A 20,154-nucleotide genomic window follows, 5' to 3' on the forward strand; every position below is an offset into this window, starting at 1 on the left:
GCCCACTTCAAGGTAACAGAGTTCTATATTTTTAAAAAAGGGGTAATTATAATATGGATAGGATAAATAGACAAGGTCTTTTCCCTGAGGTGGGTGAGTCCAGAACTAGAGGGCATAGGTTTTGGGTGAGAGGGGAAAGATATAAAAGAGACCTAAGGGCCTAAGGGGCAACATTTTCATGCAGAGGGTGGTATGTGTATGGAATGAGCTGTCAGAGGAAGTAGTGGAGGCTAGTACAATAGCAACATTTAAAAGGCATCTGGATGGGTATATGAATAGCAAAGGTTTGGAGGGATCTGAGCCGGGTGCTGGCAGGTGGAACTAGATTATGTTGGGATATCTGGTCGGCATGGATAGGTTGGACCAATGGGTCTGTTTCCATGCTGTACGTCTCCACGACTCAATAAAAGAAAGTTTAGAAAAGAGAAACAATTCCACTCTATTATTGTCATAAGTTACTATAACTAAGAATGATTAAAGAATTACCATGTATAATTCAAAAAGAGTTTCTCCTATGGCTTTTCGTACATTTTCTTCAACAACTGGAAAAGTACGAACCAGGTGCTGAAATTAAAATTATATCACTTTTAATTGTCATCTAGATGAACAAAATATTACATAATTAATTTTTGAACAGAATGTACTGAAAACAAAATTCCCTCATGCTTCAAACAATGGAATTTTCCATTTTTTTAAATGCCTTTAAGGTAGCATGTGCTATTAATGGAACTTTCCTGTACCGTTAAAAGAGATACTTGTGTTGTAACAGTACTTGAACAATCTCTGTGATGTAACTAGATATAGTTAATTTGCTGTTACATGATTTTACAGATTAGTTGCATCAGAAATTTCTTCTAGAGATCAGAAGTGAAAAATAAAGTGTACACCTGGGCAAAGACAAAATCACCAAACATCATGCCAACTGAAGTTACAATGTGCTTTGTTTAGGCCTTGATAAGGCAAACAGCTCAACTAACAACCAAAGAGCAGCTGGTAGCACACCTACTCCATTTGAATGAGAGAAATAATTAATATTATAACTACCTGAGATACATATCTATTAATCCTAATCTGAGAATGCTGCTTTGTTGCCATCAAGGCATAGAGTATAAATAGAGTTTGGTTAAAATAAAGGCAGACTCAGGGGTAAGTTTTAAGGAATAACTTGATTTATGTACTCGTCTGAAACTAGTTAATTAGATAACCAATTTAATCTAGTTCCAGAAGGCTTTGAATTAGGGACCAAAGAAAGAAAGCTCCTTCAGAGTTTTGCTATGGTGGGAACCCAGAGAGAGAAGAAACAATAGAAGAGAAGACTCAGCGATCAGAAAGAGTGAAAAAAGTGACACCACAGGAAAAGCTGTAAGTTCATTGGTTGGCAAGTCACTCCTAAATTGTATACCCATTCTAAGTTGTTTTCAAATTAAAGGTAAATTTTGCACATTAAAAATTAAAGATCAATAAAAATTAAAAATGAAATAATTTGGAGATGCAGGACTGGGTGATATATTGCACTATCATGATGTGTGAGCGGGTGGCCCTCGTTGTGGTTCATAGTGACTACATCTATAATAAGTGTTAGTTGCTTCACGAACTGCAGCTCAGAGTTAATGAGCTGGAATCTGAGTGTCAAACACTGGGTAACTGCTCCCAAAGTGCAGTCGGTCATGACCACTATCTGAGGTCCTTTTGCTGAAGTTAAACAGAGGGCTATTCCATTATTGGCTGGTCCAGTGCCTCAAATGCATGTAAATATAATTTTATGCAAGGAAGATATATCTTTGTACAAGCAAATTACTGTTGATGCTGGAATCTGTACTGAAAACATCTGAGGAGACAGAGCAAGATGACATTGAGTCAGAGTTCTGAAGATTCATCTATTTGCAAAATGTTAGCTTGCTGTCTGTCCAGAGATGTCTTTGGTTTGTTTGGATAGAGTTAAACTCCAACGTTGATATGCGACTGAATTGTGTTTGTGACTCTCTGTATGAATGTATTTTGTATATAAATAAAATGAATAAAATATATTTTTGAAATAAACGTGGTGCCACTCTAAGAAGGATAGTAAGGACAAGCCAGGGAACTATAGACCAGTGAGCCTGACGTCGGTGGTGGACAAGTTGTTGGAGGGAATCCTGAGGGACAGAATGTACATGTATTTCGAAAGGCAAGGACTGATTAGGGATAGTCAACATGGCTTTGTGCGTGGGAAATCATGTTTCACAAACTTGATTGAGTTTTTTGAAGAAGTAACAAAGAGGATTGATGAGGGCAGAGCGGTAGATGTGATCTATATGGACTTCAGTAAGGCGTTTGACAAGGTTCCCCATGGGAGACTGATTAGCAAGGTTAGATCTCATGGAATACAGAGAGAACTAGCCATTTGGATACAGAACTGGCTCAAAGGCAGAAGACACAGGGTGGTGGTGGAGAGTTGTTTTTCAGACTGGAGGCCTGTGACCAGTGAAGTGCCACAAGGATCAGTGCTCGGTCCTCTACTTTTCGTCATTTACATAAATGATTTGAATGTGAGCATAAGAGGTACAGTTAGTAAAGTTTGCAGATGACACCAAAATTGGAGGTGTAATGGACAGCGAAGAGAGTGACCTCAGATTACAACAGGATCTTGATCAGATGGGCCAATGGGCCGAGAAGTGGCAGATGGAGTTTAACTCAGATAAATGCGAGGTGCTGCATTTTGGGAAAGCAAATCTTATACACTTAATGGAGTGGGAGTCCTGGGGATTGTTGCTGAACAAAGAGACCTTGGAGTGCAGGTTCATAGCTCCTTGAAAGTGGAGTTGCAGGTAGATAGGATGGTGAAGAAGGTGTTTGGTATGCGTTTTGTTTTTGTCAGAGTATTGAGTACAGGAGTTGAGAGGTCATGTTGTGGCTGTACAGGACATTGGTTAGGCCACTGTTGGAATATTGCATGCAATTCTGGTCTCCTTCCTATCAGAAAGATGTTGTGAAACTTGAAAGGGTTCAGAAAAGATTTACAAGGATGTTGCCAGGATTGAAGGATTTCAGCTATAGGGAGAGGCTGAATAGGCTGGTGCTGTTTTCTCTGGACCGTTGAAGGCTGAGGGGTGACCTTATAGAGGTTTACAAAATTGAGGGGCATGGATAGGATAAATAGGCAAAGTCTTTTCCCTGGGATTGGGGAGTCCAGAGCTAGAGGGGAAAGATATAAAAGAGATCTCGGGGGCAACCTTTTCACACAGAGGGTGGTATGTGTATGAAGTGAGCTGCCAGAGGAAGTGGTGGAGGCTGGTACAATTGCAACATTTAAAAGGCATGTGGATATGAATAGGAAGGGTTTGGAGGAATATGGGTCAGGTGCTAGCAGGTGGGACTAGATTGGGTTGGGATATCTGGTCGGCGTGGTCTGGTTGGACCGAAGGGTCTGTTTCCATGCTATACATCTCTATGATTCTATGAACTGTGACACAGGACACTGCGCTCTACAGTCTGGTCCTCGGGATGCACACAGAGACAAACATCGACTACAGCTGGAGGATGATCAACTCCATGAAAGATGTTCTTTCATCTGCCTGAAACCTGTTGGTCTTCCAAAATAAAGAATTTACCCTGACTGAATGTTGTAGACTGACACATTCCAAGGTCCAGGACTAAGTGCTGATGGAAGCACGAAAGCATGGGGCAGCTGCTACGAAGGAGTACTGAGGAAGACCAATGTTTGAGGTCATTCTGCCAAGTTAAATGGGGTCCTTTCAGTTATTGAACCCACCCAGTACTTCAAATGCATGTAATTAAAGTCTCTTCATTATATTATTAGTGCCTTTCTTGCATGTCTTTTCTCTCTCGTGATTTGTTTTCTACTCCACATCCTGACTACTTCTAGGGCGCCTGTATACAACTCCCATCAGGGTCTCTTTTCACTTGCAAGAGATGCCTTTGGTTTATTTAGATAGAGTCAAACTCCAGCGTTTGTTTCGTTCTTTTGATATGCTATTGTACAGAACCAAACTACATTTGTGATTGCATATATATATATATTATGAATAAAGTATATTTTTGTAATTAAAAAACATCAGGGAAGTAGAAGAGTTACCTGGAAGTTGTTTCAGGAGAAAGTCACACAGTGTAGGTTAAGTACTTTAAATTTGGACAGTGCTCAGGACTGAAAGGGTGTGACTACAAATGAGGCAGGTATAGGGATCCTGATTTTAGCACTGGCAGAGCCTCTGCTCTTGACCTTGTCCAATAGGTATGAGGTACTTGCTTTCTTTGTGGATGAGGAAAAGGACTGTAGGAAGTCATGCAGGAAAAAGGGGCTATATTTTTTGTGGTGCACTGGCATCAGTACTGGAAAAAGATACTGTATTGATGGGTTGGACTCCCACTGAACTGATCTGGGACTAGGATCCTGGCAGAAAGGCTAAATGGTGTGATCATTATGGACTGCAGACAACACCCCAGTCATTAAAGACCTCCGCAAAGGTTATTAAAGTTTTCAGAACAAGCAATAAGGCAGAGAGTATGGAAAAGGTCAGGAATCTAACATCAGGCATAACAGATAAGGGAGGGTGGTAAACATAGCCGTTGTACTTAAATGTGCGCTATTTGCATAATGAGCTTGTCGCACAGATTGAAATTAGCAGATACATTATTATGGATATTGCCGAAATGGCTGCAAAGGGATAAGGGCTGGGACTAAACATCCAAGGATATGGATTGCATTGAAAGGACAAGCAGATAGTCAGAAGGGGCAGGGTTATTTTGTTAGTGTGAAATATAAATCAATAATAAGAAACACTGTGGGGTTGGACAGTGTAGAATCTGTGCAGGGAATGTGAGGAACTGCAAATGAAAAGAGACCCTGATGGGAGTTGTATATAGGTGCCCTGGCAGTAGTCAGGGTGTGGGGCAGAAAACAAATCACGAGAGAAAAGACATGCAAGAAAGGTACTAATACAATAATGAAGGGACTTTAATATGCAGGTGGACTGAGAAAATCAGGTTGTTAGTGGATCCCCAGAAAAGGAATTTGTGGAACATCTTTGTTTAAAAGGTTTTCTTTGGAGGGGTGCAGCTTGTGGTAGAGCCCAAAGGGTACAGGCAATTCTGGATTTGGTGATGTATAATCATGCAGACTTAATTAGGGAGCTTAAGGTAAAGGACCATAATATTACAGAATTCACCCAGCAGTTTGAAAGGGAGAAGCTGGAATTGGATACAACAATGTTACAATTGAGTGAAGATAACTACAAGTACATGAAGGGGGAGCTGGCCAGAGTTGATTGGAAGGGGAACCTAGCACAGAAGTTGTGCAGTAGCAAAAGCAGTAGCAGGAGTTTCTGGGGATAATTTGAGAGGCGCAGTAGAAATTCATACCAAGGAAGAAAGAAACATCAGGAGGACAAGGCAACCATGGCTGACAAGGGAAGTTAGGGACAACATAAAAGCAAAAGAAAAGGCACATAATGTAGCGTAGCTTAGTGAGAAGCCTTTTAAAATGAGCAGAGGGCAACTACGAAACCAAGAAGGGGAGTATTAGAAGAAATATGAAGTAATCTTCTCACAAACTTTGAAATATGAAGTAAGCTATTTATTAATATGCAAGAAGATTGGAAAAAGCTTTTTTTAAGATAAGTAAAAGGTAATAAAGTCAAGAGTGGACATTGGTCTGCTGGAAAAAGAGGCTGGAGAAGTAGCAATGGGAACAACGAAATGGCAGAGGAACTGAATAGGTACTTTGTATCAGTTTCCACAGTGGAACACCCCAGTAACATACCAAAACTTCGAGAATTGGGGGCAGAGGTGAGCATAGTGGCCACCACTAGGGAAGCTGCTGGGAAAGCTGCAAGGTCTGAAGGTGGTTAAATCATCTAGACTGGATTGACTACAGTTAGCTGAGAAAACTATAGAGGCATTGGTGGTGATTTTTCAGGAATCGTTGGATTCAGGAAGGGTCCCAGTGAACTGGCAAATGGTTCATTCAACAATCCTATTCAAGAAAGGAAGAAGAAGACAGCAAATTATATGCCACTTAGCCTGACCTCTGTTGTTTGTAAGATTTTCAAGTCCATTATTAAGGGTGAGGTAGTGGAGTATTTGGAAGTGAATGTAAAATAGGACTGAGTCAGCATGGCTTCTTCAACAGGCTAGAGTTCGAGTGTGTTGTGTGTTATTGTTTAGGTCTGTTTAAATCTGTTGTGTAGAAATCGGCGGACTGCGCTTATCAGGTACCCGTTGTTCCTGAATACGTTGTAGAGGTGTTTTTCCTCAGCTTCTCATAGTTCCTGGGTGATGCAGTGTGTTGTGGCTCATTTAAATAATGTCCTGATGCAGCTCCGTTTATGGTGTTGGGATGATTGCTCCTGTAGTTGAATATCTGGTCAGTGTGTGTGGATTTTCTGTAAACACTGGCCAAAGCTCTCCATTGGCAATGTATTCTACTGTGACATCTAGGAAGGGGAGTCTGTTATTGTTCTCTTCCTCTTTGGTGAACTTTATACCAGCAAGGATATTGTTTATGTGTTTGTGGGTTTCTTCTAATTTGTTGCGTTTCATGATGACAAAGGTGTCATCCACATAGCAGACCTAAAACTTGGGCTGGATCGTGGAAAGGGCTGTTCATTCTAACCTCTGCATAACTTCTTCTGCTAAGAGTTCATAGGCGTCTCATGATTTGTTTGTATGTCTTGTCATTGAAGATGAAGTGGGTTGTGAGGCACAGGTCTACTGATTTGAGGATGCTGTCCTTGCTGATGGAGTTGGTGCTGACAGGTGTTTGTGTCCTTGCTTCGTCTAGCAGTGAGGCCAGTGTTTCTTTGTCTAAGGTGATATTGATATGAATAGGGCTGTCACATCAAAGGAAACCATGACCTCGTCGTCCTCTACCTTGGTGCCTTTGATGATGTTAAGGAATTCCTGGGTGGAATGGATGGAGTGGCTTGAGTCTTCTACTAGGTGTTTCAGTTTGCATTGCAGTTCCTTTGCTAGTCTTGGTCTACTGGGAAGACAGACTATGGGTCTGGGGGTGGGGGTTGTTTATGTACCATTGGTGATCCATTGTAGTGAGACAGAAGAGCACAAAGACACAGAGTTTATAGGCAGAGAGACAAAAGATCATACTACTGGTGTGAGAGTGTTGGATAATAAGTCCTGCAGGTGACCAAGAGTGTTAGATGGTGTGAGTAATGTGTCAACAGCTGAATAACGTCATCAACTTGTCTGACCAGACTCTTTAACTGGACAAAATCAAAGTTCTCAGCCGAGGGCTCAATTTCTGGCCCACTACCAAAATTGACCCTCTTGGTCTCACAGCAGACACAGAGAAATTCATCAGGCATTATGAGGGTCCGGGAATGCTTCAATGAACCCCAAGATGTCAGCAGCGAGGCCACGACACAACTAATGAACTGAACAGTCTACAGAGAGATTCATGGTTCAATGTCCAATAGAGGATTCGTCAAATTGGACCCCTCCAGAAGGCCATTGTCCCAGGGTTGACATGCGTGCTCAAGTTGTCAGGAGATGCGTTAACGCCAGATTCATCAGCCGCACTCACAAGATAGTATAGTACGTCACCCAAGCAACGCCATCCATGCGCTCAAGAACAATCGCAACATTGTCATCAAACCAGCAGACAAAGGAGAAGCCAGCATTATACAGAATAGAATGGACTACTACAAAGAAGCATACTGACAACTGAACAACCAGGAACACACTCAACTACTTGCCGATCCAACCAAAGAACACACCTGTTAATTCAATCTCCAGATCTTCAGAGTATCCTATATACTCTCATCCAGCGTACTTTTTGCATAGAGAACTTCTACTGCCTTCAGAAGATACACAAAGCCAACACACCTAGATGTCCTATTGTATCATGCAAAAGGACCCTATTTGAGAACCTCTCTAGCTATGTCGAAGACATCTTGAAACCTATGTACAAGGAACCCTCAGCTTCTGTTGCGACGCTACAGATCTCTTGCAGAAACTCAGCACCCAAAGACCAGTCAAACTAGGAACATTCCTCCTCACAATGGACATTTCAGCACTTTACACCAGCATCCCCCATGATGATGACATCATTGCAACAGCCTCAGTACTCAATACCAACAACTGTCAATTTCCAACATCATCTTACGACTCATCTGCTTCATCCTCGATCGTAATGTCTTCACCTTCAAAAATCAGTTCTTCATCCAGACATGCAGAATGGCCATAGAAGAAAGTGAGGACTGCAGATGCTGGAGATCAGAGCTGAAAATGTGTTGCTGGAAAAGCACAGCAGGTCAGGCAGCCTCATTCCTGAAGAAGGGCTCATGCCCGAAACATCGATTCTCCTGCTCCTTGGATGCTGCCTGACCTGCTGCGCTTATCATACAGAATGGCCATGGGGAGCAAATTTGCACTCCAACATGCCAATACTTTCATGCACAAGTTTGAGCAAGACTTCTTTGTTACGCAGGACCTCTGATCAATGCTACACATCAGATACATCGACGACGTTTCTTCTGTTGGATTCATGGCGAGGAATCACCACAACAACTACATAGCAACACCAACAAGTTTCACCTGTTAGGACATGGCGTAAATCCTTCTGGTATTTAAACCAGCTACATAGAAAATATTCACCCCGGGCTGTAATCTGTTAAAATTCGAGAGGCAAAGAACTATCCCAGAGGTTACTATTTCAAGCAAAAATTAACAATTTTATTCTTTAAGAGAATAAACAGAGAACATTAAAACAACAGCTATTTATAACTCCTTTCTCTTAAACCTGTCTTTTATCTCCCACTCTATAATACATGTCCAATAAAAAAGTCCCAATTTAAGATTTACAAAAAAAAATCACCTTTCAAAACCAGTCAGCTTTGCCAATTCTCCTTTCTAGATTTTCCTCTATAGATTCCCTCCAGGTTGGCCTCGATGTACAGCTGCGCAAACTCCCCAGAGACAGGTAACTTTCAAAGAGTTCTTCAGCTAGCGGTCTACTTCTGTTGGTCTTTTGGCAGTTCTTTCTCGTGCTATTCAAAGTGTCTTGTTTTATACCCCAAAACATCGACTCGTTTCATTGGTTTTAATATTATCAAAATATTAAATTCAAATTTGATTGGATTTTGGTATCTTGGGGCTTAATTTAAACTGATTGGCTGAATTTGAATTTGTTTTTGTTACATGGCAACCCATCTGCTATTTGTTTCGAACAAGTGTTACATTGTTACTTTGTTCAGGACACTCTGTACTTTCAGTCCTTGCTAGCTTTTCAACTCTCTTAAAAGGTACAATATACTTCTACACCTTCATAATATATCCCACCAGACTTACCATGGACTACTATTCAGAAACAGTCTCATTCTTGGACACAAGCATCTCCATCAAGGACAGTCACCTCAATACCTCACTCTACCACAAGCCCACAAATAGCCTCACGATGTTGCACTTCTCTAGCTTCCATCCTAAACATATTAAAGAAACTAGCCCTACTGACAAGCACTGCATATGCACAGGATCTGCTCGGATGAGGAGCAACAGGACAGACACAAAGATTTTGAAGGACGCCCTCATGAGAATGGATACAATGCTCAACTCATCAATGGCCAGTTCCATGTGCCACTGTGACAAACCTCAATGACCCCCCCTAAGATAGACACCGGATGTAACCGTTACAATACACTTCATCATCCAGTACTCCCCTGGAGTGAAGAAACTACATCAAGTTCTTCACAGCCTTCAACATGTAACCGATGATGATGAGCAATCCCACCAAGATCGGATTCCTCCTACAGTCCAAAGATGTGCAGATTAGGTGAATTGGTCATGCTAAATTGCCCGTGGAGATAGGTGCATTAGCTAGGGGGAATGGGTCTAGTTTGATTACTCTTCGGAGGGTCGGTGTGGACTAGTTGGGCCGAATTTCCGCACTGTAGGGAATCTATTCTAATCTATTCTAATCCGTACCCACCACCTCTCACCTTCAAACAACCACCAAACCTTAAATAGACCATTGTTCTCAGCAAATTACCCAGCCTTCAGGACAACATTGACCACAACACCACACAACCGTGCCATGGTAACTTCTGCAAGACATGTCAGATGACTGACATGAATATTACCATCACACATGGGAACACCACACGGTGGCACAGTGGTTAGCACTGCTGCCTCGCAGCGCCTGAGACCCGGGTTCAATTCCCGCCTCAGGCGACTGACTGTGTGGAGTTTGCACGTTCTCCCCGTGTCTGCATGGGTTTCCTCCGGGTGCTCCGGTTTCCTCCCACAGTCCAAAAGATGTGCAGGGTCAGGTGAATTGGCCATGCTAAATTGCCCGTAGTGTTAGGTAATGGGTAAATGTAGGGGTATGGGTGGGATTCGCTTCGGCGGGTCGGTGTGGACTTGTTGGGCCGAAGGGCCTGTTTCCACACTGTAATGTAATCTAATCTAATACACAACAGATGCTCATGTGACTCAGCCAATGTTGTCTATCTCATAAGCTGCAGGTAAGGATGCCACGAGGCATGGTATATTAATGACACCAAGCAGACACTATGACAACGGATGAATGGACACCACACAATAATCGCCACACAGGAATGTTCCCTCCTAGTCAGGGAACACTTCAGCGATCAAAGACATTGAGCCTCCGATTCTCAGGTAAGTGTCATCCAAGGTGGACTTCAAGATACATAACACCACAGAATCGGCAGCAAAAACTAATAGCCAAGTTCTGTATTCACGAGGACAGCCTCAACTGTGATCTTGGGTTCGTGTTACACTACATGTGACACTCTTGGTCACTTGCAGAGACTTATTATCTGACACTCCACTCATACTAGTTGTATGACCCTTTAATCTCCCTGCTCTTGATCTCTCTACCTTTAAACTCTGTCTTTGTGCTCTCCTATCTCACTGCACCTGCACTACGAAAGCTTGTGATTTCAAATAAGCCTGTTGGGCTATAACTTGGTGTCATGTGACTCTGACTTTGTCCACCAAGTCCATCACCAGCATCTCCAAATCAGAATCAATCTGCTTGATTTTCAACTAAGCTCAGTCATAATTTAATTGGTTCTTTTTCCATTGTAATACCTCTACCAGAGACCACTTGCATCTAATCGGCACTCCTCTCTTGTAAATGTAAATGTTGTTTTTCCTTTAGACTTTTTTTTTCTTGTGAATTGTCCTGATAAGTACAAGATGTAAAGCTTGACAAAGTGAGTCTCTCTGCACTAACATACAAAGCATATTAGAGTTGAAACATTAACTCTGCTCTTCTCCCTTTAGATGCTGCCAGACCACTACGGCCAATTGTGGAAAATCTGGAATTAAGAGTATAATGGTGACAATGAACTTCTTGTCAATTGTAGTTGACTAAAGTCCTTTAGGGAAGGAAACAGATATCTATATCTGGTCTAGCCTACATGCACTATGGTTAACTCTTAAATGCCCTCTGAGCAATTATGAATGGGCAATAAATGCTAACCTAACCAGTGATGCCTACATCCCAGGAATGAATAATGAGTAATAAATATCTGCTGAGTTGCTCTAGCAATTTATTTTGCTTTCAGATTTACAACATCTGTATGTTTTGTTTTAGTCCTATTCAATTTGCATCAATGATTTGGATAGGCCTAGAGTGAGTAGTATAAAAAATTGAAGATGATTCCAAAACTAAAGCTATAATTTTCAGAAAATGATAAATGCCATGAGATAACATTGATAATATTATCAGAGAATAGATTAATGAAATGGGAAAGCAAATTCAGTTTGTAACTGGACAATATATGCGCCAATGAAGAATCATCTAGACTCAAAACATTAGTTTGCTTTCTCTCCATAGATGCTGCCTAACCCGCTTGATCTCCAGCACTTTTTGTTTTCAATATGTGTTCTACTTTCTTTTGCAATGCAGAAAGGATTTGTTGTGGGTTACAGCCTTTAATTTTTTTTTAGTGCCACACATGCATATAAGCTTACAGGGGCCAACTTGTCCTGTACAGGTCGCATGCAGCTTAGAGGGAACATTGGGTTTGAAATGTTATATTTTATAGCAGTATCAGTGGCTGTACTCGTAGCTGTAGACAAAGTAGGATTAATCAGACAGCATCAGAGAAGGATCAAAACATCCCAGAAATGCCCATCTAGCAGGATGTTTGTTCTCAGTTTTAATGTCCAAGATCTTTTCCAGAAGCATCAATTCAGAAAGCTGTGCTTTAGTTGTGATGCTTTAGAAAAAATTCTGATAGTTGCTATAGCCCAGTCTGTTGGTCATAACAAGTGTAATCTTTATTGTGGCACACAAAGTGATCACAGCTGTCAATTTTCAAGCTGGGAAAGCACAAAGGACATTGATAAAATGTGCTCTTTGCCAAGACTCCTCAATTCATATACTTTAACAATGTTTCTGCAAAGAGAATGTCATCAACAGTTTCAGTGTTGTTGTAATGTGAAGGATTGTTAGGGCTGTTGATCAGCACACATTTGTAACTGTGTATTCCAGATGTACTTTTATGAACTAAGTAGTCCTTCCCTAAATGTGCAGCGATTTGTGATCAAAGAATGGTTTCTTGTACCTGAGTTCATGACATTACTGGAAACTGACATGATGTTTTATTTGCTGTTTCCAGTTTGTTTTTTCTTTAGTTTTCTCCCCATTGCTGCCAATTTGCTTGGTACCATTGGTTTACATGTGAAAAACTGTCAGTGCCAACAGGACGGCAACACAATTGAGTTTGATTCCATCTTTGATCTCATCTAAATAAGATGCACTTTCCAGAGTCTGGAACAGATGTCTAGTTTATAGAACGTGAACTAACTAATTAGCTTTATGATAACGTGACAGCTTCATGGTAACGTTTAGTAATACCAAATCTCATTGAAACCTTCATTTCATTAAAATTTTCTAGCATACTGGACAAGGTAGATGCAGGATGTATGTTCCTGATTATGGGGGTGCCCAGAACCAGGGGTCACAGTCTAAGAATATGTGTAAACTATTTAGGATTGAGATGAGGAGAAATGTCTTCATTCAGAGACGAGTAAGCCTGTGGAATTCACTAATACAAAGCTGCCAAGACCAAAATGTTGCATGGTTTCAAGAAGGAGCTGGATATAGCACATGGAGCTGAACGCTTCAAACGGTTGGGAGAAGGAATCAGGAATAGACTATTCAGGTAGATAATCAGCCATGATCACATTGAATGCCATGGCAAGCTTGATTGGCTGAATGGCCTCCTCCTGTACTAAGGTACATTGATTAATGTTTTGGATAGAATCAGGAAAAGTTGGGAAAATCATGCAAGATGGCCAGCAGTGAGCTTTGCGCTGTCAAAAGTCCTGCTATCCATTCAAGTGTCAACTGGCGAGATGAGATTCTCACCTATGAGCAATGAGAGCCATATCTGCATTCACTTGCAAGCATGGATATCCTTACTATTACATCATCCTGCTTCAATGATATGTCATTTCCCATTCTCCCACTCACTGGATAGAAATCAGATAGCAGCAATTCCCAACCTGAAAGTCAGTGGTACCCTGGTGATTCCAGGCCTCCATCTTCAACATCACACACTAACATCTCAGGACAAGTCTGCACAGCGACCACACACACCCCACCCCCTCGCCATTAGTTCAATTTCACAACTGCAATCAATTGTTTAAAAAAATATAGTAATTGTATTTTAAAGATTAGTTTTAACAACAAGTAAAGTACTTTTATTTCTGTAGTAATAAGATTGGATAGAAAAATTGATGAAATACTGATACACATTACTGATTAGAAAATTTCAATACATAAATATTTCAATTTAATTTTGAAGTTATTTGTTTTCTTCAATTTCAATTAACACCAGGCTGTATAAATAAAACAAAAATTGTCATGAATGAACATACATTACCCTCCATGATGCAGAAGGTAATTTTGTCAATTTCACATAGTTGGTAGGGAAGTTTAACCATCAGCAACAAGCATTTGGTAATCATGGGCTCATTTTTTTTTCAACGGTTTCCCAACTGATGCCAAGTCACACTGCCAGCAATACTTGGATCATTACTCCCTTAAGATGCTTACTTCCAATGTCAAACTGGCTTGTCTTTGGCTGTCAGCATGATTCAGATTTCCCATAGCAATCATGAGGTGATGCACCACTCTAAGTTGCAACAATTCCTCAGCTATCTCAGCAGATTCTTGAATGAGTAAACTGTGAAAGGCAAAAAGTTATCAACAGATAACACAAATACTGTAATTAGAATGGATTAATAAAAATAATAAACTCAATGAATTTTGTCTTTTTTTTAAAAACCAAAAATTTGTTTTCCTTCTCTCCAAAATAAATAGGTTCTCACCTTGGTGTCAATACTGGGAAGAATACCACTTTTATCATTGTTGACATAAAGTAAGCATAAGTCAGATATAAAGTCAGCAGACTCAGTGCAAAATACTGTTTATTCTGTCAATAATATGCCTTAACCATAAGTTCAATCGAACAATGCATAGTGCAGTGCTATCAATCTTTCCCATCCACATTATCCATTCCAATTTATACTGAAATATTAAACTATTACATGTTTCAAAGAAAAACTTGAATTTATGTAGTAGCTTTTTTATGGCCATGTGACATAGCTGTGAAAATGCAAATGCTAATAATGTATTTGTTGAAGAAAAGTCATTGTTATAATGTCGAAAACATGCAGCCATTTTATACATAGCAAACTCCCTCAAACAGGAATATGACAATGACTGCATTATGGGTGGAATCTTGTGAAGACAAAAATAAGTTGCACCTCCTTGCTGGGCAGCCGGTGAGACCTCAATGTTAGCTGTTCTCAAGGAGGTATGCTGCCACATTTTGCCCTGTTATTTACACTTGGCATGTGGACCTTGTTGGCTAAGCAGCATTTATTATCCAACGCTAATTGCCTTGGGAAAATGGTTATGAACTGCCCTGCATTGTTGCAGTTCTTGGGGCATGGGACCACTCACAATGCAGTCAGGAAGAGAGTTCTAGCATTTTGACTAAGCAACAATGAAGGAATAATAATAGAAATCTAAATCAGGATGCCTTCAAGCAACTTATAGATGATGTTCCCATATATCTACTGCCCTTGTCCTTTTAAGCATAGACGTCATGGGTTTTGAAAGTGCTGTTAGAGGAACCTTGGTGAGATATTGTATTGCATCTGAGGATGACATCCTGTGGTGGATGGTGGGCCAATCAAGTGGGCTGTTTCATCTTGTATGGTGTAAAGCCTCTTGAGCATTATTGTCCATTAGAGTATTTCATTGCACTCCTCATCTGCACCTTCCAGATGATGGGCAGGCATAGATAAAACAGACTCACTATTATAGACTTCCCAGGTTCTGAGCCAATCTTTGTCATACTATTGATGTGGCTGATTGGAAGATGCATAAATGTTATTCATCTTTATGCATTATCAGTAAACATCCCCACTTTTGACTTTATGATGGATAAAAAGGTCACTGAAGCAACGGAAGTTGGTTAAGCTCAGAAAACTACGCTGAGGAACTTTAGGGTTCTTGTGACTCAGTGGTAGAGACCCTACATCATGCATGCAGTCCTACATTGTAGTTTCAACAACTGACATATCCTTTTTAGCTATGCCTGATTCTACTCCGGGCATAGTCTCCTGCACTCCTCTTCTTAACTAATGTTAATTCCCTGGCTTGATGTTAATGGTAGAGTGGAGGGATATTCTAAACCTTGAAGTTATAAATTGTGTTAATTCTGCTGTTAATGGCTCTCAATACTCAATTAGATGCCTTGTTCCTTCAGTTGCTGGATTTGTTCTGTTAGATATCACTAAGCGATAATCACTCCTACTGATATCTCTGTCCCTTGAACATTTAACAGGCAAGTGGTGGGCCTTTCCCTGTGATTAAGGATGTCAAGGGCAGAAACTGGCACCAAGTGTTGCCAGCCAGTCAGAGACCAACTGTACTCAACACTATGAGAGAAGCTTCCGATCAAGAACACACCCAGGTGTAGGTAAGTGATGGCTATGGGTGGGTGAGTAATTGGGTTGTGGGCAGGGAGTGATTTTCACTGGTCCTCCCTTTTCCAGAGTGCCATTTAAATTGGGGAGTGAAAAGAGAAATAATAGGAGATAGCATGTTTAGGAGAATAGGTACCATACTCTGCAGCAAGGTAGAGTCTCAAAGGCTGTGTTGCTATCTTGTGCCAAGGCTGAGGCCATCTTTCCTGGGCTGAATAGGAACTTGGAATGGGAGGGGAATGATCCAGTGGTTGTGGCCCACATAGATACCACATAGATTAGGAAAAAGATTATGCTGATGGATTACAAGCAGCTCGGGGCTAAATTGAAAAGCAAAATCACAAAGAGAATAATCAATTCAACTCAACTGGATCCATCATATAAACTCAGTGGCTACAAAGGTCAGAGGCTAGGAATACTGCAATGAGTATCTCACCTCCTGGTTTTCCAAAGCCTGGCCACCATCTACAAGACAATTCAGGAGTATAATGGAATGCTCCTCACTTACCTTGATGGGTGCAGCTCCATTCTCAAGAAGTGTGACATCACCCAGAACAAAGTAGCTCACTTCCCTTGGCATCACATTCACAAACATCCACCCACTCCATCACCAATGCTCAGCAGCAGCAATGTGTACTACCTACAAGATGCACTGCAGAAATTCACCAAAGATCCTTAGACAGCACTTTTCATACCCACCACCATTTCCACCTAGAAGGATAAGGGTAGCAGAGACATGGGCGCACTACCACCTGCAAGTTCCCCTCCAAGCCACGAACGACCCTGACTTGGAAATATATTGCTGTTCCTTCACTGTTGCTGGCACAAAATCCTGGAATTCTCTCCCTAACACCATTGTGGGTCAACCTATAGCATGTGGACTGTAGCGGTTCAACAAGACATCTCACCACCACCTTCAAGGGCAACTAGGGACATGCAATAAATACCAGTTAGCCAATGTCCACATTCTCGAGTGAATAAATGTGCAAACTAGCATGGTTAACTAAGATGAGGAAGGTAAATGCATAACTCTTGGATTGGTGTTGGAGAAACCGGTTCTGATTCATGGGGCACTAGCACCTGTACCACGAAAAGAGAATTGTTCCATTTAATTTGAATCATGCTGGGACCAGTGTCTTGTCAAATCATATATCTAGGATTGTAGATAGGACTTAAACTAATTAGTGGTGTGTAGAGTTCAATTAAAGTGAAATTTAGAAAGTCGAGAAGAAATGAGGAGAGATGCAGGGTAGCAAAGAGGTGAACAATAAGAGTGTGAAAGAAGGGGTGGAACATATGCAGAACAGTGTAGCATAAATTAGAACCAGAGTATGATTTAAAAAGTCAACCCTTGTGCTCCGTAGCTGAATGCATGCAGCATTTGTAACAGGATAAATGGAGTTGACAGCTCAATAGGCTCTGGGGTTGCGATTACAGCATGGCAGAATTTTAATTCAGTTTGAGGGAGAACAACATGGGTCTCAAACTAAAATCCGAAGCTTAAATGAGGCAATTACAATAATGTGAAGTAAGAGTTGTGTGAAGAGGACACAGAAAATAGACCAATGGGCTAGTCAGTGGATTAGCAGTGGCAGACATTTCAGCAGATATTTCATAACATTCAGCAAAACTTTATTCCAGTCGAAAAGAAGGACTTATTGAGAAAGGTGAACCACCTATAGTTAACAAAAGGCAATCAAGGACAGTGTCCAATCTAAAACTAAGGCACACAAAATAGTGAAAACTTGTGGTTGACTAGAGAATTGGGCATTTTATTAGGAAATAGCAGCAGATGTCTTAAAGGTAAACTGGCAAAACGTATTAAAATAAAAAGCAATACCATCTGCGGGTGTATAAAAAGAATGGCCGAAGTGTGGTACACTTCGAGAATGAAAATGGGAAACAGCAGATAATTTAAACTGCAGTTTTGCATCATTCTTAATATAAACATTCTAAAGAATATAGATAACCAAGGTGATAATGACAGGAAAGATCCTCTAACAGTATTGAGAGAGAGTGAAATAACTCCATGAAGATCAGTATTCTGTCACCAAGTCACCCTTTATTTATGTGTACATAGTATATGACACTGACCCAACTAGCTTAGAGCCAGCTCCTAGAGTGAACAGAACCCCTGAATCTCCTGTTTATATGTCAGCCAGTGCTCCCTGGTTGGTTAGCAGCCCCAATCAGGGAACTCATATTGTAGGAGGTCCACCTGGCTGAACTCTTTCCAATCGCTACATCCCTTTCCCTTAAGTTCTGGAATGTAAGACTGTTCTTTTCCCTGTAGCCTCTTCTGAAGCATTTTTGCACAAGGTCCAGTTCCTCCAACACTGCCTCAGACACTGGCGACACATACTGGACCATAGCTTGCCTCTTGTTTCCAGAGAGTTTCAGCCAAAATTAATCTTCAGGCAGCAACAGAATCGAGGCTGCAACATTTATGGTGTCCATCTTGTCCTCCAGAGGTTTCTTCAACACTAGGCAAAGGGGAGAACCCACAGGCTCTGACAGCCTTGCTGATGTTCTGAGGGGCCAGTTATGTTTTGCTCCTGCCCTATTTGCCAGGCTGCACCTTTCATTGGTCCACTTTCTTATTCAGCACCTACACAAACTTTGTACATTATGGGACCTGACCTTGCATTGACCATGCCTCTTACCCATGCAAGGCAATTCCCATGGTTTCAATACCAAACCTGGTCCATGAAGTAAACTCTCTCTCTCTCACTTAAGAGTCTTGTGTGACCTGGCCACCACTGCTGCCATCACCCCCATTTCCCCAATCCCACCCCAGCCACCCCTCCCCAAACCAATCTCATGTAAGATCATCAAGCCAGGAGAACTGGTAATGTCCCTATTGCCTGCTTCATTCGATTAAAGGTTGCTGTAGCTAAACCTGACTGCAGTTATTGCCTGGTGTTTCAGCATATGAAGGGTGTGTGATGTGATTAGACTTAAATATTTAAAAAAGGAATGGTTTAAAGAAAGTTTATATAGCAAATTGCCTCTGTTTTAGAAATGTACAGGTAAATGATACCTGTACTAATACTATAGAATATGGATACTGTAACCTTTCTTCATTTACCACAATGCCAAATTATATAAAGGTCATGTTTGTGCCTGCAAGAGAAAATTAATTAAAATGGATTGTATGTATAACTGTGTGTTCAGGAATTTGCATTATTCACAACCTGCGCCTGACAAGGAATTTGAAATTAGCCCTTTGATTTTCAATCAATCAATATGTTTAAAATTACACTTACTTTATGCTGGTCCTGTCCAATGAGTTTTTTTTTAAACATTTTCCAACATAACATTTTCCATTGCAAATATTGATATGTTCTAATAGAAGAATCCAAATTCAGCATTTTGTAATTGCATATCTTCAAAGTTATTAGAAAAAAAACATTTTTTTTTGTTTCTCAGTATCTGAAATTTCTAGAGTCCAAAATAAGATTTTAAACAAATTCCAAACAGGACTTTATGTTGAAAAGTTAACTCCCACCTCAATCCAGGTTGTAAAACCGTATACTCCAACTCATTGCACAATGCCATGGATCTCTCAGCATAACAATAGTTTCCTTGGTTTGTTAACAATTGCTCAATTAGTGATTTGTAATACTAGTGGCAACTTGCAATTTGCCTTGAATAAGATTACTTGGCACTTACCCAATAACTTTTGCTGCTGCCGTCTGCTGTACAAACAAAGGTAGGGATTCTGTAAGAGTTGTTGTGGGTTCATCTAAATGAAAAAGAAAATTACTGTCATTCTGAATGCATTTTTCAAAAAAAAACCTTGACTTATGAAAGGAATTTCCAAATGCTAATACATCTTTATGTTGAAAATATAATAACAAGCTGAAAATATGTTGCTGGAAAAGCGCAGCAGGTCAGGCAGCATCCAAGGAGCAGGAGAATCGACGTTTCGGGCTATTTCCCTCTCCTCCCCTATCAGCGTTCCGAAAAGACCACTCCCTCCATGACTCCCTTGTCAGGTCCACACCCCCCACCAACCCAACCTCCACTCCCAGCACCTTCCCCTGCAACTGCAAGAAATGCAAAACTTGCGCCCACACCTCCCCCCTTACTTCCCTCCAAGGCCCCAAGGGATCCTTCCATATCCGTCACAAATTCACTTGCACCTCCACACACATCATTTACTGC

The 20,154-nt window shown here is 40.9% G+C and overlaps 1 protein-coding gene across 4 annotated transcripts in view; it reads right to left on the reverse strand.

The window, feature by feature from the left end:
• Positions 1 to 20,154, reverse strand: part of armh1 (armadillo like helical domain containing 1) — a 60,547-nt gene that overhangs the window by 1,064 nt on the left and 39,329 nt on the right. For all 4 annotated transcript variants that reach the window (XM_043699172.1, XM_043699171.1, XM_043699170.1 and 1 more), the window contains 3 exons: positions 19,660 to 19,732; positions 14,045 to 14,174; positions 487 to 564 (listed from right to left, as the gene is read on the reverse strand). In XM_043699172.1, the coding sequence (XP_043555107.1) occupies positions 487 to 564; positions 14,045 to 14,174; positions 19,660 to 19,732 (281 nt within the window). The remainder of the gene's footprint in view (positions 1 to 486; positions 565 to 14,044; positions 14,175 to 19,659; positions 19,733 to 20,154) is intronic.

Source organism: Chiloscyllium plagiosum, chromosome 11 (genome assembly GCF_004010195.1).
Source record: "Chiloscyllium plagiosum isolate BGI_BamShark_2017 chromosome 11, ASM401019v2, whole genome shotgun sequence".
In the NCBI taxonomy this organism is placed as follows: Eukaryota; Metazoa; Chordata; class Chondrichthyes; order Orectolobiformes; family Hemiscylliidae; genus Chiloscyllium; species Chiloscyllium plagiosum.